Source organism: Rattus norvegicus, chromosome 9 (assembly GCF_021556685.1).
Source record: "Rattus norvegicus strain SHRSP/BbbUtx chromosome 9, alternate assembly SHRSP_T2T, whole genome shotgun sequence".
Taxonomy (NCBI): Eukaryota; Metazoa; Chordata; class Mammalia; order Rodentia; family Muridae; genus Rattus; species Rattus norvegicus.
In genome coordinates this window covers 121,720,114-121,744,018 of record NC_141542.1, presented here as the reverse complement: position 1 = coordinate 121,744,018, position 23,905 = coordinate 121,720,114, and the positions used below count along the sequence as shown (strand labels likewise).

The 23,905-nt window shown below is 47.5% G+C and overlaps 1 protein-coding gene across 9 annotated transcripts in view; it reads left to right on the top strand.

Annotated features, from left to right (window-relative positions):
* The window catches only part of Ptprm (protein tyrosine phosphatase, receptor type, M), a 701,363-nt gene extending 678,512 nt beyond the window's left edge, over positions 1-22,851 (top strand). For 6 of the 9 annotated variants that reach the window (XM_087565011.1, XM_087565009.1, XM_087565010.1 and 3 more), the window contains 6 exons: positions 296-469; positions 1,399-1,530; positions 3,861-3,986; positions 5,925-6,088; positions 10,253-10,388; positions 22,010-22,753. In XM_087565011.1, coding sequence (XP_087421137.1) covers positions 296-469; positions 1,399-1,530; positions 3,861-3,986; positions 5,925-6,088; positions 10,253-10,388; positions 22,010-22,063 — 786 coding nt within the window. In that variant the 3' untranslated portion in view covers positions 22,064-22,753. 9 annotated transcript variants of the gene reach the window in all.
* The last annotated feature ends 1,054 nt before the right edge of the window (positions 22,852-23,905 follow it).

Below are 23,905 nucleotides of genomic sequence, written 5' to 3'. Positions count from 1 at the left end.
GAATTCACCCAGCTGAGGCTGAAACAGAGACCGTGGAGCAGCTCTCTACCTCATACTCCTTTTAAAGGATCGGTTTGTCCACCCGTAGATCCTCTCTGGACCATTTTATCAGCCCACACCTCCTGCGCAGTCACTCAGTTGTGTCCCGTCTTTGCAGCTGGCACATTACAACCGCACATGTTTAAGGGGTGTGATACAGTGTTTTCACACATGGATTCATACTATCGAGTCATAGGGAAATCAGCCACCCGTGGTGACCTGACTGGAGCTCCCACCTTTCCCATTCGTCCCGCAGACTCTCAACATGGTGACCCCCACGCTGCGTGTAGAGGACTGCAGCATCGCGCTCCTACCCCGGAACCACGAGAAAAACCGCTGCATGGACATCCTGCCCCCGGATCGCTGCCTGCCCTTCCTCATCACCATTGACGGAGAGAGCAGCAACTACATCAACGCAGCCCTGATGGACGTAAGCCGTGTGGGGCCCGTGGGAAGGAAATAGAAAACGTATATCCCTGAGGAGACGTGTGCTCCCCAAGCACACTGTGAATTCCTATCTCGCTTGTCTGCCCCTTCCGCACATCCAACAACAGAAATAGGGTTAGCATTCCAACCTGTGGTTTTGTGAGGGGCAGCAGCTCCCGCTTCACAAGCCACCCGTCCCAAGTGCTCAGAAGCGAAGCTCGCCTAAGCTACACGGTCAGGTTCCTAGCCTGCTGGCCACAAAGCAAGAGGCATCTGTCAAAGGGAATGGGGATGCAGTGACAGACAGCGTTATTTAGCTCTCTTCCTAATTTAGGCGGTAATTAACACAGGAAGGAAACACAACTCCTTGCTTCCTGCCATTCTGTTTACTTCTTGCTATTCAACCGATGAGGAAGTAAATGGCTATTTTCAGTGCCGATGTGTACTAATTCCGTTGTGTTTTAATTCCGTTGGCGCGATACCATAAAAGGGCCTTAAGCTTGTTTAAAACTCCCGGGAGCTGACAAAAGCCTGCGTATCTTTCATGGCGGGAATAAGAAACGGTGTCACCCAGATAAATGACAAACCAGCAAGTTTGGGGGTTTTTTTGTACTTAGTTTTTAAAGTAAACTGAAACTCCCTCCACTAAAATTATTAATACATAGAGCCAATACATTACCCTTCAGAGGTATAAAAAAATGGTAAGAAATAATTATGAAGTTCCTGTGATATCAAAGTGAGGACATTTCATCGTAGTTTCACAGAATCGTTTATTTTTTGGTCCATTTCGGTGCTGACAATGGCGATAGAGTCAAACAAGCACTAACCGCATTCAGCACTTCCTTCCGCACGTCCCCATGTGCACAGAATTACTCCACCGCTGCCTCTCGAGTTGTGCTGCGTATATCTGGCTCTCCCTCTTTGTGTCTGCAGAGCTACAAACAGCCCTCAGCGTTTATAGTCACCCAACATCCTTTGCCAAACACCGTCAAAGACTTCTGGCGACTGGTGTTGGATTACCACTGCACGTCCGTAGTCATGCTCAACGATGTGGATCCTACCCAGGTGAGTCCAGGGGTTCTTCAGGCCGGACCTCAAGTCACAGAGTCAGGTCTGCATGTGCTTTGTTTGTATGAGATGGGCAAGCCCCACACAGTCTGTGTTCACCCGCCCGCTGAAGGATTGGAAGACACAAGGGTTACAAGTGAGCATTAGAGGCTGCAGAAGCAAGTCGGTGAGAGCCAAGCAGACAGACCGGAGGCACAGGACACTGGAGGTAGAAAGGCAGGGGTAAAAGACTAAAATATCCAATAGTGAGTTTCAGGGGCACAGCAAGGGCCCAAGCTGAACCGGGACCACACATTGCCCAGCTGAAAAGAGAGCGAGCCAACCAGCTGAGGCACAGGACAGGCCCTGATCTCTTGGTTTCAGGCACCAGTACTTCTTGGATATGGTCATCTGGGGCCTGCAAGAGGGAGGCATCAGGGTGGCCCAACAGTGGAGGCAGGCGAGCGGGCTTAAAGAAAGGCGGCACATGTTGTTGACTCTTTGTAACAATCGTTGCTGTTTTAAATAGGGCAGGAGTGCTGGTTGGGGGCTCGTGGAGTGTTTCAGCATCTGAACAGGACAATATGTCTCCTTCTCAAAACACGTCCTGTCGCTCCTCATGTTCCGTATGCCGCTAGGGTTTTTAATTATGTTGTAGACACTGCATTGTGTGGCTGGGGCTCTCACTCGAAAGGGGGCTGATGAAATAATAATGACAGCCCTTGTCCTGATCCACTCCTCTTGGCTTAGTGTCAATGTTTTAGAATTCTTCCTCCCTCCTCCCTGCTCTCAGAACAGATTGTCACTGTTTGTGAGAGCCCCGCCAGTTTCAAACAGAACCAAGGACTGCCCCTCTAAGTTCTAGGCAGCAGTCAGGTTTCAGGAATCTAAGAGCCAGACACAGGGTAGGAGATATGTACCCCATGTACAGTCAGTGTCTCGTATCCCTGATGGAAAGTAGGTACAGATAACCTACAGGTGACCAAGATGTCATGGATGCCAGGGTGCTCCCTGAGAATCAGCTTCTGAATGCTGAAGCTGAATTCTGAAAACAAACTGTCTGGATTCAAACCAAGCCTTAGCTGACTGACAGTCAGAGAGACAAAGACACTCCCGTTCTATTCAGGAGCTGATTTCCAGAACGGGGTTAGAGAGGCTCCTGGGACTCTTGTCTTTTAGCAAACACTAAACCGAAAGCTGGAACCCAGGAGCTTCACAAGTGTATGAGGCTCCCGCTCAACTGCTTTAAGTATTTATCGGACCAGTTCATGGATGTGTTATGCACCATTTAAGCCATTTTCTACATGGTTTCCTTGGGCAGAATGTAGGACACAGTGTGCCAAGAGCTAGATGCCGGCCCGGGCCATTCATATTTCTGTGGTGTAAATGACAAGCTTTTGATTGGTTGCTTGAACTGGGAAAAATCAGCAGAGAGCCAAGCCTGCTCTGCCCACAGAGAAATGGGCAGACCAGTTTAAAAGTGTCTGTGAGGGCTTTTAGTGCCACCTCAGCTCTCAGTCATCATGCCTGTTAATCTGAACCATGGACATCATTGGGAATCAAAGAGGAAATAAACATCTACATATTATTGTTTGACGAGGCGAGTCATGTTAAATAACTATCAGTAGGAAATCTGGTGAGGAAGAAGAAACTTCATGGTAGCACTATTCAAAAATAAATAAATAAATGTGATCTCTAAATCCCATAGACTTAGCCAATGTGAGGAATTGTCTCTGCCACCCTGTGTACCCTCTTAATCTTTATCAAGGATTAAAGATTCATCATGGGTAAAGAGGAGAAAAGAGAGGATATTATTTCAGTCAGTTCACTTAACCGAGAATTTATCTCATGATCTTGAATATATAAATTGCATTTTACAGCATGCGACAGTGACAATTTAGATCATTTCCAGAAGTAAAAGTCATCGAAAAAAGAAATTTGACCCGTGAATCCTCCTTTTTGTGGAACATCAATTTGCTTTCAAAGAACGTACTGATCCCCCCAGCATTTGCAGTTGTCTGGATTAGCCCGTTCCTACGGTCCCTTGGAAGAGCATGGGTGTTACCAAGTACTCATTAAGTGTCTTTGTTTCAGTAGTGGCTGGACGCATTTTCTTGGAGCCCAGGAATTCCTTTTAGCATGAGAGACCCTACAAAGGGATGCTAACACACACTTTTTGAGAAAGCAGCCAGAGGATTAGGGGGCAGCCTATTGAGGAAGGTCCTGGTTTCTGAGCCTTTTAGGAGTGAAAGGAACTGAAGTTCAAAAAATTCTGTCAATGCCGACTGTATCCAAACCACTGTCCAATCACCTTTGTCATTACACTTCTTGTTGTGTTCTGGGTTCAGTTATGTCCACAGTACTGGCCAGAAAATGGAGTGCACAGGCACGGCCCCATCCAGGTGGAATTTGTGTCTGCAGACTTAGAAGAAGACATCATCAGCAGGATTTTCAGGATTTACAATGCCTCCAGGGTAAGAACTGGGCCAACAGTGCTTGAACTGGGTTTCCCTTTCATATTACCAGCATCATATGTTGGCACACCTACTCTGTCCACATCAGGCTCTGTTCTAGGGGGTTGGAACGTCTTGGTCAACAAAACAAATTCCCAGCTTTATGGGGCTTCTGTGCTAAGAGGAAGCTCATTAAAGAGAGTTTTTAGCATGTTAACACAACAGTAAGAAAGACATTGTTCAACACTGTAACAAACTAGCAAGTGCTACTTGTTAACACTGTAACAAAGTAGCAAATGCAAGCGGCGTGGATGAGTCTGTTCTAGAGCAGATGGAGGTCACCGGCGGGAAATCAGGACCAGGGGGAAGAGCAGCATCACTAAGGCGTGGTGGAAGCCAAAGAACTTGATCAGATATGGAGTGGCCACTTATGGGAGGGTAGGATGCTTACAAAACTGACAGAGTGGGGGTTGAAAAAAGTGAATTTTACAAAGAATTTCGACAGGAAAGGGTCTTGACTAAAACAAAGAACCTCTATCAGAAGGCAACGAATAACAGCCATAACAGAATATTATGGTGTGCCTGCAAGTGATGAATTTTAAAGGGAAAAGGTGCTAGGTTATGCAGCATTCGTCTTCATTTGCAATGGGCACTTCGTGTGAGCAGACACTGAGGAAGGGAGGGAGTGGCCAGGAGCTCTCTAGAAAGACAGCTCTCAGACAGGAGGTAGCCACCAAGGGGCTCTAGGTGGGGCTGCACCTGTTGTATCTGGAGTCCAGAGAGCTGAGGGTTGGAGCACAGGAACCTGCAGGGCCTTCACTGCTAGAAAAGCCAATGAAGATCCATTGAGCTGGTGTGGGGTTTCTAGGAAGAGGGTGCCACCTAACAATTCACATCTGGAAATGGACTCTCTGGCTCCTGCCTTGAGGTCAAACTCTAAGAGAAAGACCCAGGTGAGAGTTAGCAGTGGCAGGACAGGAGCGGTGGCAATTGGAGATATAAGCAGTAGAGAGACCTAGATCCTCAAGATAGAGTGGCAGGATCCCAGACAGTCAAGGTGACCCAAGATGTGGATCCGAAGAAGTGGTGAGATCATCATTAGTTAGGATTGTTTGGCCTGTGGGAAACAGATGGGGGTGGCAGTAAGAAAACTTGGAATTTGGAACACAGCAGGTTTGGATGACTACTGATCCAAGAGATTGGCATTTGAGGGCGTCATTCAGGAAAGAGCTCTAAAGGGTGACTGGCTGGAATCTACCAATGAGATCCAGAGAAAAACTGGGAACTCCAGATCTGAGCCCAAAGGCTTCTGTCAGCACAGATCTGGAAAGAGGGGAGACTGAGGCAGAGAAGGAAAATAGAGCTGACAAGGAAAGTAACTGAGAGACCTACCTGTGCCAAGAGGATCCTTCCCAAGCTGAAGCCAGCAATATGTTTTTTTTTTAATTTCTACAATCCTGTTTAATTATACTCAGTGATTAATTAAAGATTGATCACTCAACAAAAGCCACATCATTAAGCAAAGCCATATTATATAGAAAACAGGGCAGAATCCACTTCGCATTGAACTCACAAACATTTCCAGGTTATAATTTATCCCATACCTTTAATTTACTTGTAATTAAAGTGAAGACATTTTCCCACACAATACACAGCATGGTTAATCCTGCTGTTATTTTTCTCTCAGCTTTGGCAAAATGTAAGTGTTGTGCTCTTCTCTTGTTTACCGCTGGTCTATCATTTAGAACACCTGAATCTTTATAACTACCAGAGATTAAAGTCATAACTCTCCAGGCCTGCAGAATCACCCTTTGTTAGGAGCTGGTTTGAGTCTCCTTAGTAACTAATGCCTTGCTCAGGTAGGAAGGTCATGTGGGCGGAGTCATCCCCCCCCACCCATTAAGGTAGGTCAGGCGGTTTTTTTCCTCCACTCCCTGATTGGTCCCTTGCCCTCTGCAGCCCCAGGATGGACATCGGATGGTTCAGCAGTTCCAGTTCTTGGGCTGGCCGATGTATAGGGACACACCTGTGTCCAAGCGCTCCTTCTTGAAGCTCATCCGACAGGTAGACAAGTGGCAGGAGGAATACAATGGCGGCGAAGGGCGTACAGTCGTGCACTGCTTGTGAGTATTCCAGGGGCTCTCACCACGGGTGGCGTGCCCCACACCCAACCCCACACAGCTCGACTTCCCCCTGCTGTACATACGGAAGAAACAAGTAGCCCTGGGTCAAGAGGGGCATCTCTTACTGAACCAGAAGTTGGCTTTCTAGAAATACAACGAACAGGTTGTGTCTTTGGGTGTCTTGGCCTGTTGTCTGTTTCTCTAGCAAGATATAGGGGACCAAGTGGTTGATAACCCACAGAGTTTGGTTTAGTTCGATATTTTGAAGTTGGTGCATCTGGGACTCTGTGTCTTCTTAGCCGTGAGGTAAGCATCCTTCCTTTGCCACATGCCTGCCCCAATGGTGTGCTGCCTCTACACAGGCCAGAAGCTACAGGGCCAGCCAGTCATGGAGAGGGAAATACACAGCTGTGTGCTGTACACCAGCTCTGTTACAGGGACTGAAAGTTGACAAGCCCAGAACCAGTGTCTTCTAAGGGCAACATCTAGGGCAACAGTTGTAACAAGTGCTACAATGTAAAAGCCCCCAGCCAGATGCTTCCCAATGGGACCCGTGCAGTGGCAGTCACTGGGAGCTTCAGTAAGCATTGCCTTTGGGCCATACGGAAACCAATTAAATCCCAGTCTCCACACAGAACCCAGGCATCAGTGCACTGAGAACCCCAGCATGAGTCCCAGTGCTGTCAATGTTAGAGCCGCTGAGGAGAGAGTGCCTTGCTTCCCAGAGCATTTCACCCGCAGGTTCTCATTGGCAGTGATGTACAGCTAACCATCCAGCTGGAACTGGCCTAACGGAATAGGCAATTAAAGGGCGTGGCAGTCAGGGAAGGTGCTTAGATGTTTGGGCCAGTGCAGAGTATGAGCAAATGCTGCCTTTCTGAGGAAAAAACTTAGAAGCATACAATAAGATCATTCCCAGATTGAAGGGCAATGAACTTTTCTGCTGACCAGACCATCCCAAGTTTCCCTGGCAAGTGGGTAAGAACCAAGTTACCCCCCGGCTCCCTGTCCTTACCTCAGGCAATGGGACCCCTGAATTCTTCTCACTCCCTTGGAAAGAGTCTTAGAAACATACACATGCCTGGCCTCCATCTAAGTCTCCCTATTCTGTCTTGCATAGAGCAGTATGCCCTTCCCTCACCATGGCCTCTGCTCCGTTCCTATCCATGGGCTCAATCCTTCAAAAATGTCTATTCCATCCCCCCTTCTTATTTGTCAGGATAAAACAAAGGTCCGCCATACTCAGTGGATCAAATGACAGCAGGCTTCTTTTCCCCCAGCCAAGGCAGCCATCTTCCAGTAGCTTGCCAATATGAAGTCAGATAGGCACACACTAGTATGTTCTCCAGGCCTCTTAGGAAATACAGAGTTGGACTTGGGTGGGGCAGGAAGCCGTGGGCATGCAAATCTACAGGAAGGATGGTACCGTCACCATCAGAGGAATGGGCACTGTTTAAACAGAAACACCCCATAAGCGTTGCCATGGCAAAACAAGAATCTGCAACATCGGGGGCTGGGGATTTAGCTCAGTGGTAGAGCGCTTACCTAGGAAGCACAAGGCCCTGGGTTCGGTCCCCAGCTCCAAAAAAAAAAGAACCAAAAAAAAAAAAAAAAAAAAAAAAAGAATCTGCAACATCACTGGGCAGGCCGCAGGCAACATCTTGTAAGCATGTGAATCAAGGCAAGAGCCTTGCCTATAGATGTGCGGGGTTGAGCACATCGAGCGCTCCATGAGCCAAGATGGCTTCCTGGAATGAAGGAAAGGAAAACCACCAAAAGGAAACCAGAGAGAAAAGCACCTGGTTTCAGCCGCTGTTCCAGCCTGCCCCACCCTGAGAAGCACACTTAGTGGGGAGTAACCGGAAGGAGCCTGGGTTGCTTCCTGAGTGCTCTGCACATGAATTCCTTAGCTAATGTACAAAGAAATAAAGAACCCCAGCAGGGAGATCGACACCTAATTAACTGGCATTAGAACTTTCGTTTGCAGGGGTTTGTCTTTGTTTTGTCTCATGCTCCTGGAGATGGAGCCCGGAGCCTTGAAGATGCTAGGCAAGCACTCTACGGCCAAGCTGCAGCCCCAGACCAGTTGTTCATAATCTTAATATTAAAAAATAATTAAGATAAATAAAATAATTAATAATAAATATTATTATTAATAATAATTTTAATATTAATAAAAGCTGTTTTCAGATAGCCCTTCTACATCCGGAGAGCCTGCATCATATCTGGAAGTGTGATTTATCTTGAAACCTGGACTAGCTTTCTAACAGAAGCCAGTCCTGGAACCCTCGAGACAGGTTCTCGAGTGGGGATAGATGAAGGGGAGGGGTGAGAAACAAACATGTGAAGGCCTGTTATATCACTTCACCTTGTAGGCAACGTTCTTCCGAAGGGCAGCCGTGACCCTCAAGCTAAGCAGTCACATCACATTCTGTGTGGTGTCTCTAAGCCCGGGCCATTTGGCTGTCACGGAGAGTGACAGGCATCTATCTGTCCTTCCTCTCCTGCCTACCTGACATCCCTTCTTATCTCCCCATCAAGCTCAAGTTCCCATAATTCCCACGGAGCTGCTCCTCGCTCTCTCAGTATTAACGTTGGGTGTGATAATCAAACCTATAGAGAAACCTTGCTTTTCTTTGCTTTTCTGGCTTCCTTCCCTTTCTTTTCTTTTCCTCTCTTTCTTTTTTTTCTCAAAACTACAAGAAAGTTTAAACTGGTATCTTCCAGTATTGGTCAGAAGGATCTATTCATACATACATACATACTACATACACACACACACACACACACACACACACACACACACACGTGCGTTTTTGATTCTGTGTTAAGTTCTCTGTGAGGTATTCTGCATGGTGCAGCGCCACCTATTGGTGAGGGCATAGTATACCCGCCCGAGAGCTTTGTAGACAGAGTGGGTTCCTTGGGCCAGATACTGAGGGGAGGGTATGCATATATAAATTCCTTATAAATCTTCCTTATAAATCTCTTGCTGTCTTTAAAATGAGACTATGTCCTCATTCTGAAACTGAGGAAAGAGTGGATACGGCCATATGCACACGTTATACAATTGTCAGCTTTTATTTACCATTCTATCTTAGACCAACCTGTCAAGGTTGGTATAAATAATAAAAACAAGTACGTTTTCAAATGGCAGGAGAGAGGGCTATTTCTTATGGTAGAATGTTGAACATGGGAAGAAAATATAAAGCCAACATTAGATAAATAACACAGTCGTAATTTATGACTGAAAGCAAGACCCGCCACTGGGTGTGAATATCAGGGGTGACTGGAGAGAATCAGTACATTTGCACAGTCCCAAGGTACCTTACCCCAAAATGCATGTTAACTACAAAGAGAAGGACAATAACGTGACAGTGAAAACCCTCACCAGATGAACATCCTGGGACCAAGAGACATCAACACATGAATTGCACAGAAGCTGTAAGACTCCTGCTCTGGATCTCTTCCCCAAGTCCAATCCCTAATCTCCGGTGTCCAAAAAGTATCAAAGGAACCCTTACAGTGCACAGTGGGACTTGGCAGGGACCTTTTCAAACTGCGGCCAGCACAAATGACAGGTCTCTTCTAAACCTTTCCACATTCTGAGTTTTGTATTCTACAAAGCAGCCAGCCAGATCTCGTCAGACGTAGCCATGTGAAGAACAACAAGGGGAAGGTGACAGACAAGTGACCTGTCACAGACTGGAGAAGAAGGTCAAAGAGATGCGAGAAACAATTGAATACAAGATCAGAAAAGAGACCTTAATACAGAAACTGGTAACATTTGACGGAGGCCTGTGTGTGTGGCCACACTGTCCTTCCTGAGTTCGATGGTGTGTGGTGGTTATATAAAATGCACACTTCAGGTTGGGCAAGAGAACTGTGTGCTATATCTGCACATATTTGAACTTAGAGAGATTCTTGTACCTTCTTCAAAGGCCAGACGTTTGCACATAACCTCCCCCTCCACTTGTTATTAATTTTCCTGGCAGATTTCAGATGAGGTGTCTACTCATTTAAATTTTCCCACACTGGGCCCTTTGTATAAAAAGTCAGTAAAGTACCATGGCCACGTGCACCCTTGTTTCGACCTTTCTCCAGGCTTCAGGTTATGTGTGAGATGCAGTGCATTGTCCAACTGTCTCGTTTCTTCTGTGACAGGAACGGAGGAGGCCGCAGCGGTACATTCTGTGCCATCAGCATTGTCTGTGAGATGCTGCGACACCAGAGAACTGTGGATGTCTTCCACGCCGTCAAGACATTGAGGAACAACAAGCCAAACATGGTGGACCTCCTGGTAGGATGCGCCTCTCTGCCCTGACAAATAGGGTGTCTTAGAGTTGGTACCAAATTCCTCTCCAGCTTCCACACTGGAGCTGCTCACTCAGAGAGGAGACTCGTAAACCTGATTATTAATATTCTGCACATATTAATTAGTGCTGGAAATTAATATGGCATCAGTTATTCCTTGGTCATCTAGCTCCCCAATTAATCACACAGACATTTTCATATTTCAAAGGTAAGACCACCTAGCCCCATCCAGCCACACGGGTAGCAATACCTCCTAGGCCCACAGTAACAGCTATCTCCAGAGTCTCCTGATAAGAGGCCGCCATCCTTCTTCTTCCCAGAGTTCTTTTCTCCCTCCTAGGAAGACCCACCTACCTCTCTCTACTGCCCCATCACAGGCTTTAACCTTTTATTGACCAAGTCACTTGAGGAGCAAGGTTTGCACAGCAAAAGCTGGTATGCATGAGAATTTACTCATCTCAGGATAACCAGATCCAGGGGTGCAGAACTTGGATACATAGCAGCACCAGACCAACCCCACCAGAGACTCATTTCCAAAGCACAGCACAGTGTTTGGTTCATTTTTTCTTTTCTCTTTTCCTCCTTCCCTCCCTTGTTTTCAGGGGAGACTACCACAGCTTGGTTGAAATGTAGAAATAGTTGAGACTTACAAGTGAACATTCTTGCTAATTTCCCTTCCTGGCAGAGCCTTCCACGTGGCTAAGCACTTAGTCTTAGTGAGGAAGAAATAATAGCACGAGAAATGCCAGATTTTCAAATTATAGATTTTATAAATAGCTTAATCGTCTAATATTTATCAAAGCTGTGGATTTCAGTTTGACATACGGAATATTGCATTTAATTATGGTGGCCACATCTGAGAAAAGCATTGAAGGAGTTGAGAAACAAAGAACTAGGTGCAATTATTTTCTTAGAGTATTTCACAAAATCCCCCCTTTTTTTTCCTACGTGGAGCTGTTAACATTGCCCTCCATGGTGACTCAAGCTTTGCAGAAGCAGCTTTGTTCCTGGGTTCTGTGCATCTCTGTGATTGGAGATCTGGGGGTTGCTGGAACACCAGTGCAGGGTCTGGACAGTTACTTGAAACAGGGGAGAGAGAGGAAGAGACATTGTGTGCTTAGCAAGCTACACCCGTGTTCTGAGGCCCACAGTTCTGTGAACTGACTACAGTTAAAATCCAAAAGGTAAAAAGGGTTGCGCTCAGTGTGATAAAGCAGACCGAGATGTTTGTGTGGTGGGAGACGTCACTGCAGCAGTACCCGGGGCTAGGGAAGAGCAGTGGCCCCTGACCACCAGCTCCTGGAGGCATCGCTAAGTCCTACTCAGAACAGGTTCCTCTCCCTAGACACTGTCTTGTGCTCCTGTTCCATATCTAAGAAGCATGTGCTATCCAGGGACTCTGGCAGAAGGGCTCCGTGGCTGGGTGCATGCCCTCAGACCTATGGGCTATTACATCAGCTCTGCCAAGGAAGAGCCCTGTTTCCCCAGATGTTTGCCCCTTCTCTCCTGCCCTGTAGGAAACCCACAGAAACCCAAATCAGAGCCTCAACTGTGCTGTTAACTGGAACTGTATGACCTCAGACATGTGAGCTTTGCAACGTCGGTGTCATTGGGTTTTACCTTCATAAGCCAGCAGTAGTGGTAGCTTTTTGAGACCCAGCAACATGAAAATACCTGTGAATGTGTTTGGGGCATCACAAACCAGAGAAGCATCATTGTTGTGTAGGTGGACACTGGGCATAATGATGCCTTCGTGTCCCTTGGGACGTGATCAGATCTAAGGGCCGGAGAGGGAGACTAACAACCTGTTAATGTGACATTTAACATGTGCCAAGCCTGGTTTCTAGCACACTACAAATGGTAAGAGGCTTCACAGCTGTAAGGTAGGTGTGTGCATGCGTGTGTGCATGCGCGCACACGAGTGTCTGTGTGTGCATGTGTCCTGTGTGTGTGTCTGTGTGTGCATGTGTCCTCTGTGTGTGTGTGTGTCTGTGTGTGTGTGTGTGTGTCTGTGTGTGTGTGTGCATGCAGACTTACTTAGAACAAACTAAAAACTGTCACATAAGAGGGGAGTCCTCACCCTTCTGGGCTGAACAGAGAGCAGTCCCGGCCAGCGGCAGCCTGAGTTGAGACCAGGGAAGAAGATCGCCGATGCGAGACAGGGGTAGATGAAGCCTTCGGACTTTGGTTAGTACTTGGGCAAACTACCCTGGATAGAAAACTGTCAGTTCCCTCACTGAGCCTGAGTTAAGTAGCACATTAGAAGAACACCCTTCCAGGCCTCTCCTGTAACAGCCTTGCTGAGGCATTCACCACTCTGGAACTTTTACGATCAGAAACAATAAGGAGTTCTTTTCAAATCAGTGGTTCAGACTACTGGCCAGGGTGATTCTTTAATGAGATTTATGGAGACTCAGACCAGAGGGAGCCTGTGCTACAGACAACTGCTCTATAACAAAGGTGGCGTTTGCATAGTTATAGGTAATTCCCTCCCACCAAAGGAGCATCTTCTTTTTTTTCCCCCGCTGACTTATAGTAATTCATCCTCTTTATAAGGTGTTAGTGTGACATTTCAAAATGCAGGTGGACAAGGTATATCTGTCCCCTCAGGCATTCTTTTCTGTGCCTGTGCCTGTGTGTGTGTGTGTGTGTGTGTGTGTGTGTGTGTGTGTGTGTGTGTCTGTGTGTCTGTGTGTCTGTGTGTCTGTGTGTCTGTGTCGGGAACCATCCAAATCCCCTCTGATGGCTGTTTGGAAATAGTTTAATTCATTGTCGCCAACCGTGGTTCCTTACTTGTGGAACAGCTTGGGTAGTCATTCCTTCCACACCACATCCTGTACAATTGTAGATAATTCTAGTCAAGAATGCAGGGTCCCCGGGAGCCCAGAACACTGAAGGTCAGCGCCAATCTTTTGAGAAGGTCAACAGAAAAAAAAAATGAAGGAAGTTTCAAGATTTCCAAAGAAAGCCATCCGCCCGTCTGTCACGGCGACTGTTAGCAAGATAATAGATAATAGCCAGTGACCAGAGGAAAAATGTCACGCCGCTCTCTCCATCTGGATTGAAGCTTCTGGAGCAGTGTGGGAGCTCTCGCGTTGGGTTTGTTTTTTGTCCATGAAGCACAATCTCTCTCTATTTTAGAATTCCTAAATGTTGGCCGAAGGAATTAATTAGCTCAGGTCAGGGCAATGAACTGTGATATTGACTATCCCCAGGTTATCTGAGATCCAAGTGGGAAAAAGACATTGAGTCATTAAGAAGATAACCAAGTATGTGGGCTACATATTTTTAGAATGAGCATCTTCTCCTAGCTTCAGAGCAGGAAGCAGCCAGCCAGGAAGCAGGGTGAACCGAATGGGCATTGATGCCAGGGCCCCACTGGGTCTCTTCACACAGATCATAGGTAGGAGGATACTCGCAATAGTCCCCCTCCATCTGGAACCCCCAAATACTGCAACTGTACCCTTCCCCTCACGGGAAGGATACACAGGGATTCTTCCTGTCTCTTTCCTTTTCACTGCATGGCTTTGATGGCTCCGAATAGCTCCAGACTTTGAAAGTCTATGCCCTCATTTTGAAGCCCAGCATTCTCGGTTTACCTAGACTGCCCTGGGGGCTCTGTTGCCTCACATTCCTGCTTTGGGGGCCTAGGGAAAAGACAACAGATTGCTAGGAGGAAAATTAATTTAGAACACAGGGACCACAGTGATGGCTCAGTGGTTGAGAGCACTTAGTGCACAAGCATGAAGTCCTGAGTTCAAGTCACAGCATCCATAAGACAGGCAACGGCCTCACAGGTGCCCCTAGTTTCTGCACTGTCTGGGGAAAATGCAGGAGAACCACTGGGCCCTCCTAGATTCCAGACTAGCCAAAAAACTTGTGCTCCAGGGAGAGACAGACCCTGCCCTTAAGGAGTAAGTGAGTGCACACGCGTGCACCTAATAAAAATACTAATACACACACCTAATAAAAATAATAACCTATGATGTTAGAACTCCTTTCTACCCAGAAGTGACAGCTGTACTTTTTTCTGACCCCATGTTAGCCTGGCCTCTAAGTTAACCATGTATTTATGCAGTCTCGTCACTATCCCTACATTCGGGGGTCCCCAAAACGAACAAGGAAAACTCTGCCTCGTTAGATTCTAAGGCAATGGCCTTAAAGCTATTGCAGAAAAACCGTCAGGGTTGCCTCAGTAGCTGCAGCCCCCAGCAGCCCCTCAACCTTGCTCTCCTTGCTGGGCTCTGCCTCAATCGACAGCCTCTGGGAATGGTGTTACATAAAGATAACACTAGAAGATTCCCATTTGCCCAGTGCCTTGCCCAGAAGTTGGTGGCGGGACTTGTAATTCCCTCGATATCCTGTCCACAGCAAAGCTGGTCTTCCAGGGAAACACGCGCTCTGGTACTGAGCTCCATGTCAGCTGGGGTGTCCTCCTTTGTGAAATCGAGGGAAGATTGGCCAGGTCCAGGTACAAAATGGGGACATGACCACCCCTATAGTATAGCTGAGTATATATAGTATATTTTATTGTAGACATGAGGGGTTGTACAGCCAGAGGCATCTGGAGGGAGAGAGGGGACCATAAGAGAGAGGCAGGAGGACAAAGAGAACCAGAAGGACACATGGCCGAACTGACAGGGTCATATAGGAATCAGGAGCTGGAGGAAGGGAAGCCCATGGACTGGAGAAGTTAAAGATGGGGGCAGGTGGGGTGAGAAGAGTCAGCACCAGACTCTGTAACACGGTGGTTCTCAACCTCCCTAATTCCGTGACCCTTTAATACAGTTCCTCGTGTTGCAGCGACCCCCACCCACAAGGTCTTATTTGTTGCTAGCTCATAACTATAATTTTGCTACCATTATTGAGTCATAATGCACACATCTCTGATGCTCTCTGATGTCTTGGGTAACCCCTGTGAAAGGGTCACAACCAAAGTGGTCATGGCCCACATGCTGAGAATCGCCATCCCAGGGGTCAGCAGCAGCCTTGGTATGCTAATAGGTACCACAGTCAGCCATATGTCTGGGATTCCTTCTGAACCTGACAATCCCCACCCAATTAGAGGTTCCCTGACCCTTCTCAGGGTTTCCGTAAGAAGCCTAGGAACTTGCAAGCTTAGTCATCGCAACTGCACCATGACAGCCTACCCTCCAAACCTCAAACCTCACTCCCAACCAGTTGCTTAATGTTGGTCACCGACTGCTAACTAGAACACATATCAGGTGCTGTCTCATTACCCCTCACATCCCTCCTCTGTAAAATGGGACAGAAGAACAATAAACCTGTCAGGGGAAAAAAATGCCCTATGTTGTATCATCCCATGATACGAAAAGTTCTGACTTGCTGACATCATGCAGACAGGAAGTAACACATCACTTATGAAGGGTTGGAAGGGAGAGGGAATGGTCACTGACTGGCACGGGGTTTCTCTATTGGGTGGAGAAATGCTAGGATTTACCTCATGTTCACACAATTCTGTAAATATCGAAAACCACTGAGCCTTGTCACAATTACAGCCACTTAAATGTAGGAGTCTGGCTGAGCAGTACCCGTCCTATACAACAGCGAGCCTTCCAGTTAACAGGCAGGAAAGAAGAGCCCGTCAGGTATCTCAGGTTAAGTACCAGGAGCTGCCTTGCTTCAAACCCCAACTCAGGTCGCAGTGACCCTCAGCGGTCACTGTGGACTTGCCCATTCCAAAGTTCATCCAGATATATAGCCATTTTGTCTCCGATGCTCAAAGACAAGGTGGTGCCCTGTGTAGCCACCAGTGCTGAGGATTGACTAGTCTCCCTGGCAGAGGTCACCAACGTGACCTACTGGGAACCAACCATCACCATCCACCCACAGATATTTGCAGGCGGGGTCCACTTGAGCTTCGTGTCTGCACCTCCAGGAGGGAAGCTGTCATCAGGTAAATCGGGCAGACTATTCCCTTTGAATCTTGCGCAGTTGACAGGAGGTGTTTGAAGTGCCCAGACTGACTGGGGCCCCCCTCAGCCCCTTCAGCACAGGCAATGTGAACTGACAAAGGCAGAGTGAGTGCCCGCCCTTCGAGGGATGTCTCAGAATGGCCCTCAGGAGCCCGGGCCTCGTGACTCTCGCACTCAGCCAGCCACCTGCCAGGACTGTTAAAGAATGACCTCGGCTTCGGTTCCATTTCAGAAGTCACCTTCTCCCTCATCACAGGGCCAGAGCCAGTCAACATCAGAGTCTAGAGATGAATTGCAAGTGGTTCTGATGGGAATAGGACCTTGCCAAGCCCCTGCTCCAGGCGGAGCGCTCCAGGTCTGCAGCCAGCAGCTACAGTCTGGGCTGGGAGAACCTAGGACCAAGGCATATTTTTTTTTCCGATGCACAGGGATAGCTCATGTGGCTTAATTACACCATTCAGAAGCAGGGTGCTGAGGGAGGAAACCACAGAAGACAGAGCCATACCTGGTGATCAAGTGCAATCAGATTCCAATGTGGGAAGATTTGAGGCATTTACCCAGGCACTTGGAGGAGGGAACATAGCAATTTGAGACCTTTCTTTGACTTCCCCTTACTTTTACAACTCAGAAACTGGTCATCACAGAATCTGTGAGGATTGGCAGCTTGCACAGATGATGAGCTGGGAGAAGGGGAACTCGTTTTGAAAATTATAGTCATGCCTGAGACAGGGCAGCTCTAGTGAGTTCCGGGCAATAGAGCATTATTAGCAGAGAAACCTTAAATCCTCCCGAGGCTCCACCTTCTGTCCTGACCTTAGGCAGCAGCTACAAGCACCTACTAACCGCCTTTGAATATGTTGAAAGGATGTTTACAGTAGTCACCGAAAGTGATTGCCCAGTTAGATCTGAAAAGAATCATTTTTATGCAATGAGGGATTACATTTCCATAAAAAAAATCATCCCTAGGATTCAAAATAGGAGAGATGATTGGAGCTCTTGGTGGCCAATTTGTCAGCCGCTGCAGTGGAACTCTTACGGGCCTAAAATCCAAATTACGTCTTTTTAAACCTTCTGAAAATATAAGCACCCGAAGCTAAAATAATCAATCACAGAATGTGAAACCAGAACCAGAACTTGGCCGGGGGCAAGTAACAGTGTTTCTAATCCAAGAGTTTGAACAAAGCAGCCACAAAGAGAAAAGGCAGGTAGTTAAAGAGAGGACAGACTCCTGGAGAGACACTTCCCATCCACCCCCACATTCCGCGCTGCTGTCAGGACTGGGAGGGCAACACAGAGGGCCGCACAGGTCCCATTACTGCCCCCACCGTAACTGGCGCCACTGACACTGGAGGACAGGGCCTTGGGTCTCTCATACCACTGGGGCTGCCAATCCCAGAAGCAACTGCTGGTGCTATGTCACTACAGTCCAGAGGAAACAAGCCCCATCAATTGGAGATACTGTTCTTTTCTTATGTGAGTGAGTGCACTGTCACCCTCTTCAGACACACCAGAAGAGAGCAGCAGATCCCATGATAGATGGTTGTGAGCCACCACGTGGCTGCTGGGAATTGAACTCAGGACCTCCGGAAGAGCAGTCAACCACTAAGCCATCTCTCCAGCCCAGAGCTACTGTTCTTACAGTAGTAGCTACACAGAGTGCATTATACCCTCTGCTGTCTGCACCACACCTACTTACACTAGTACAGTTTCTCTGCTCTTAACGTCCACCAGACCGTGAGTCTCTCATCCCAGCCGGAGACACGCTATGGCGGCTTCCTGCACTGAGGTGCTCCTGCAGAGATAGGGCCCGCTTCACAGTATGCGGCAAGCAGCACACATAAACTGATACCCCAAGACACTCCTGGAGAGCATCCCTGCAAGACTAGAGTGGTAGAAAGACCTGAGTTTCTCTCAACATAGGAACACAGGAAATGTTGACCTGTGTCTCCCAGAGAGGGTCACTGTCCAATAATGGCCACCAATGAAGTCTAAGTGGACAAATGCCTGATGTTGGAAATGGAGGACTAATGGCTTCAGTGAGACCCGAGAGGATCTAGATAATTCAGTAAGGTACTCAGGATGTGAATGAGAAATTCAGAGGAGAGAGCGTTTGAAAGAGAGCCATGCAGAAATCCCCCAGAAGAGCTCGAATCTATCACTGAAGTGTCAGTATCAGCCTAGAAGGGAGGAAGGACTGTGTGGCCTCGAGAAGGAGTCCTCCTCTTTCCTAGAGACAGGTTTTCACGATGCAAGCCAGGCTACCTTTGAACGCTTGATACCCATGCCAGCTTCACTTCCTGATGCTGACCTTACAGGAGCACGTCGTCTTTTGAAATATGCCCATCACACAAGGACGGAATCTAGAAAAAACAGGAACGAAAACATGGAAGGCCTATGAGACACCATTAATTGGCAGTGTCCAGAAGGCATGGGGGTGGGATGCTAAAAAAAAAAAAAAAAAAAAAAAAAAAGCCTCTTCCCTAATCTTAAGAAAGATTAAGAGAAGAGGCTTAGGCGCTTTTAAATGGACAAGACCAGAAAAGGCCTTTACCATAGAAGATGACTGGAAAATGTCAAAAGTAGAAAACAGTAGGGCTCTGGCAGAGCCTCTCAGGGGGCACCCATATCTGGCTCCTGTCAGCAAGCACTTCGTGGCATCAGCAATAGTGACTGGGTTTGGTGGCTGCATATGGGCTGGATGCCCAGGTAGGGCAATGTCTGGATGGCCTTTCCTTCAGTCTCTGCTTCACCCTTGATTCCTGTATTTCTTCCTGTTAGTATTTTGTTATTCCTTCTAAGGACTGAAGAGGGGACCCCAATGGAGGAGCTAGAGAAAGGACTGAAGGAGCTGAAGGGGTTTGCAATCACATAGGAAGAACAACAATATCAACCAACCAGACCCCCAGAGCTCCCAGGGATTAAACCACAACCAAAGAGTACACATAGAGGGGCCCATGGCTCTAGCCGCATATGTAGCAGAGGATGGCATCCTCTGGCATCAATAGGAAGAGAGGCCCTTGGTCCCATGAAGGCTTGTTTCCCCGGTGTAAGGAAATGCCAGAGTGGTGAGGTGGGGTGGGTGGGTGGGAAGAGGAGCATCCTCATAGAAGCAGGAGGAGAGGGGATCGGGAGGGGGGAACTAGAAAAGGGGATAACATTTGACATGTAAATACATAAAATATTCAATAAAAAAGTACAAAACAAAAACTTTTAAAATATATAAGAGAATCTACCCACTCACATTTAAGGATGGCCTTGCTAGACCAGCAGTGTATTTCTCCTCATTAGAAACCCCACTGGCCATGAAATGGAATGACATATTCCAAGGCTTGGAAAGAAAAGCCAACAGCCACAGCCGACACCCTCCATCCCTAGAGCCCTCGAGGTGGAAAGAAAGAACTGACGTCCTCCACTTGTTATTCCCTCACCCGTGTGCCATACCACACCACAGAACCCTACACAAACTAAGTGTAAAAACTAAAAAGACTCTCCCTGGACTTCAGAGAGAAGAGCCACCAATCGAGAACGCTGTCCCCAGCAAGGCTACCATTTGTGAAAGCAATAAAGGGCTCCAAAAAATGTCAGACTTAGGGGTTCATGGCCACCGTGCTGTCCTTGGAAAGATGCTAAGTGGAGCTCTGCATCCAGATGTGGAAGAAAAGAATAACTACCATCATGAGAGCAAGGAATCCCAGCAGAATAGGTATACAAAAGAGAACTGTAAGGGAATCAGATATCACCCATACAGTATATATATCAGATCCCAAAGGAGAACAAGGAAGAGCAGCCTGAAGAGGCTGGCATAGGGCACACCCTCTGACCGAAGCTCTCAGAGAGGCAGGGGTTATTAGTTCAGTATCAGGTACATGCCATGTTCTGGGCCAACAAGGAGAAGAAGGACACTGAGGGGAAGAAAATGAACAGGATGGTAGGCAGAGGACATCTTTATCGTCCAGCTATAACCATAAACGCAGATGGACTTGGGTCCGTACGTCATTAAGATGAAGACAGCATACATGGGCTTTTCTCACATTACCCAGGATTCTCATCTCATCAGAAAATAAGCACATACCTGAAAGTTCAAGGATGGAAAATGAGGTTCCAAGGTCTAACCAGCAAGCTGCAGTCAGCAGACATAGGGAAGGACTTTAGAGATGGCAGCTCCTGACAGGCTCTAACTGTAGGTCTGTAGGCCCCCAGTTTTGTTTTGAAAATTCACTAGAACTGTTCAAGAACTGATGATATGTGCCTCTGAGAAGATCTCAAATATTACCATATGTCTCTTATTCTCCTTTTGCCTTTACCCAGAATTCCTGTTTTAATCCCATTCTAAGTGACCATACATCTTTATCATCCGAAGTGGAGGGTTCTACTAAGCCCAGCGGCAGGACAGCAGCAGAAGCTGAAACTGTGCAGACAACACCAAGAGTGAAAGTCCCTTAGCTCACAGACTTCTCCTCCAGCCCCTGGATTACAGATGTAACGAGAATGGGAAGATTTTTCCCCACAGCAGAGAGGACTTAGCAGAGCCACCCAAATCCTGATGGCAGAAGTATGTGACAGGGGCTGTTTCGTGAAGCAGGCAGTCATAACACCTCCCACAAGGACCCATTGCCCGTGAGCAACCTCTTCCATCTAGGCCCTTCCTCCCCAAGCATCCAGAACCTCCCCAAGTCATAATAGCAGGCAGAGACCAAGAATTCAAAACGTGAGCCTGTGAGGGGCATTTCAGATTTGAACCATTATAATAACGCCACTCTCCCCAAGGATACCTGTCCTCATCTCCAGTGAACCTACAACCCATGTTGGGGACCATTCCTTCTCATGTGCCAACACCAGGTTACCTGTCCCATTCCTCCACCACCACCAACTTCTCAAAGCTCAGGGACCACATTAAGGTGTATGATAGTTAAGAGGACCCTAATCAGTTCTCATGGCATTGAGGAAACCCTGCTGACTACAAGTTCAAGGGAAAGCAGGTCCAGAAGAGGGGCCTTATCTACAAGTCTGGTAGGAGCCAGGCATGCGGGCATTTTGGCCTGCTTTCCTGGTCTCTCTGTCTACCTCTTGATCTTCCCACACAAAGCTCAGATCGTTCTCTACACCCATGGAAAGCACACAGGATCAGTATCATACCATCACCTCTTGTTATCCATGGCACGTGTTCATTCCAGGTCTGCTTCCAGATGCTCCGTGTGTGTGTGTGTGTGTGTGTGTGTGTGTGTGTGTGTGTGTGTGTGTGTGTGTGTTATATAAAATGGCATAGAGTTTGCATATGCCCAGCACATTCTCTTTGTGTTAGATGACATATAATAGAGACTGGAAATGTCTTACAAATAGTTAATGTACGCTGTTGTTTCTGGAACAACAAAACCCTTACCTGCTCCATACAGCTGCAGTTCTTTCTCCGATACTAAATGGCATGCAGAACCCAAGCATCTTTCAGCTGCACAGGACCTCCCAGAACACTAACTCACACAAACAACACAATTCTCCAGGCTTTGCAGGGGAGCATCAACAATGGATACACTGTGGCACAGAGCTGTTACTTTCTGACTCATCCTAGTTCGCAGCTGTATCTGTTTGTGTTGCAATTAAGAACCCTCACCTGCTGTAATTGCTCTGACAGGCAGAGTCTGGTGCACGCTGACATTCTCGCCTTCCCTTCCAGGATCAGTACAAGTTCTGCTATGAGGTGGCCCTGGAGTACCTGAATGCTGGCTGACAGCATGGGCAGCTCTGCAGAGGAATCCCTTCCTACCACAAAGTCAAGGAGTTCTACAGTGTCCGTGCCGATAAGAAGAAGAACTGTCAGTATGCTTCTTTCGCTTTGCATAATTGGCTCTTTTTAAGAGCCCGAGAAAGTGTTTCTAAAACTGCTTGCACTGCCCAGTTCCCTGTAATGCAGCTGCGTGATGAAAACCCAGCAGACAGTTCCAGAGGCTGGACTCCTCGCCACTGGCCCTGTTAGAGGAGCGTAGATACGTGGCCAATCAAAGAGCACAACTATATTCTTATGAAGGAATTTGTACCTTTGGGGTATTTTTTTTTCTTTTGTGGCTGTGACCCTTTGTCATTGTTACAACCGAGTGTATGTTTCGTTCTGTGGAGAATGCTACCTGGCATTATGATAATATATTCTTTTAGTTAATATTTGTATTTTAACATGTTGCATAATATAAGATTATATAGCTTTCAAAGACTAACAGATAAAGATGTAATGAACAGAGACACATTGTATGAGTTGTTGTTTCTAGCGGATTTATATGGGTTCTAAGAGAAAAGCTGGGGAGGCCTCCATCCGAAATGTAACCTGGTCAGTCACAGATCCAAAGCTTTTCCATTTGTTTATATTGTAAATATTTTTGATTTCATCAAATTATTTATTCATTAAAAGAATTTTTTGTGACGCACAGTGGGTGACAATCATTTTTACTCAGCCCAAGAAATGACTGATTGTATGATGTTACCTTTTTGTGAATTCTCAACTCAATAAATTATGATCCTTGACCAGTCTTGCCGTATTGCTAGTGACCCAGTAAAAGGCAGTGGAAGCCACACCCCTCAGGCTCCTCCAGTCAGGGAGAACTTGCACCTGGAACCTTGCCTTGGTCCAGGTTTCACGATGATAGGCTGGTTCATTTATAAAGAAACTTCCATCTTGCACATATTGAGGCCATGGTGGTAGGAAGACGAAAGGGTAAGTGTGCTCAGGAGATATGGAGCAAAAGAAGATGTCTATAATGAAGCCACTCCCACAGCGATGGCCGAAGCCACTCCCACAGCAATGGCCACAGCCACTCCCACAGTGATGGCCGAAGCCACTCCCACAGCAATGGCCACAGCCACTCCCACAGCGATGGCCGAAGCCACTCCCACAGCGATGGCCGAAGCCACTCCCACAGCGATGGCCACAGCCACTCCCACAGCAATGGCCACAGCCACTCCCACAGCGATGGCCGAAGCCACTCCCACAGCGATGGCCGAAGCCACTCCCACAGTGATGGCCGAAGCCACTCCCACAGCGATGGCCGAAGCCACTCCCACAGCGATGGCCGAAGCCACTCCCACAGCGATGGCCGAAGCCACTCCCACAGCGATGGCCACAGCCACTCCCACAGCAATGGCCACAGCCACTCCCACAGCGATGGCCGAAGCCACTCCCACAGCGATGGCCACAGCCCACTCAAGGCCACCTGTAAAAGCTCAGGCCTCCCAGAGTGTCTGACAGAGTACCATCCACCTGAGTTTTGGAGTGGGTATTCACATCCTAGCAGCCTGTTTGCCTGGTGTGGGTAGAGCTGCGAACCCTGGGGCTGGGTGGGTGTGGCCTGCCCTGTGCTTCTGAAATGTGCTTCAGTGTTTACCTTGAGGTGGAAATGCAGAACAGGAGTTTTCCTCCTGTCTCACCTCAGGCGATCTTTCATTCCTTATCTAAACCTAAACTGTGCTTAGAGAACAACCTTTACATGATTATTCCGTCATTGTGTTTAATTAAGGCAGTACAAATTGCTAAACTGAAGGGTCCTACCAGGAGGAAAGGTCACTGTGTGTTGAAACAGAGTAG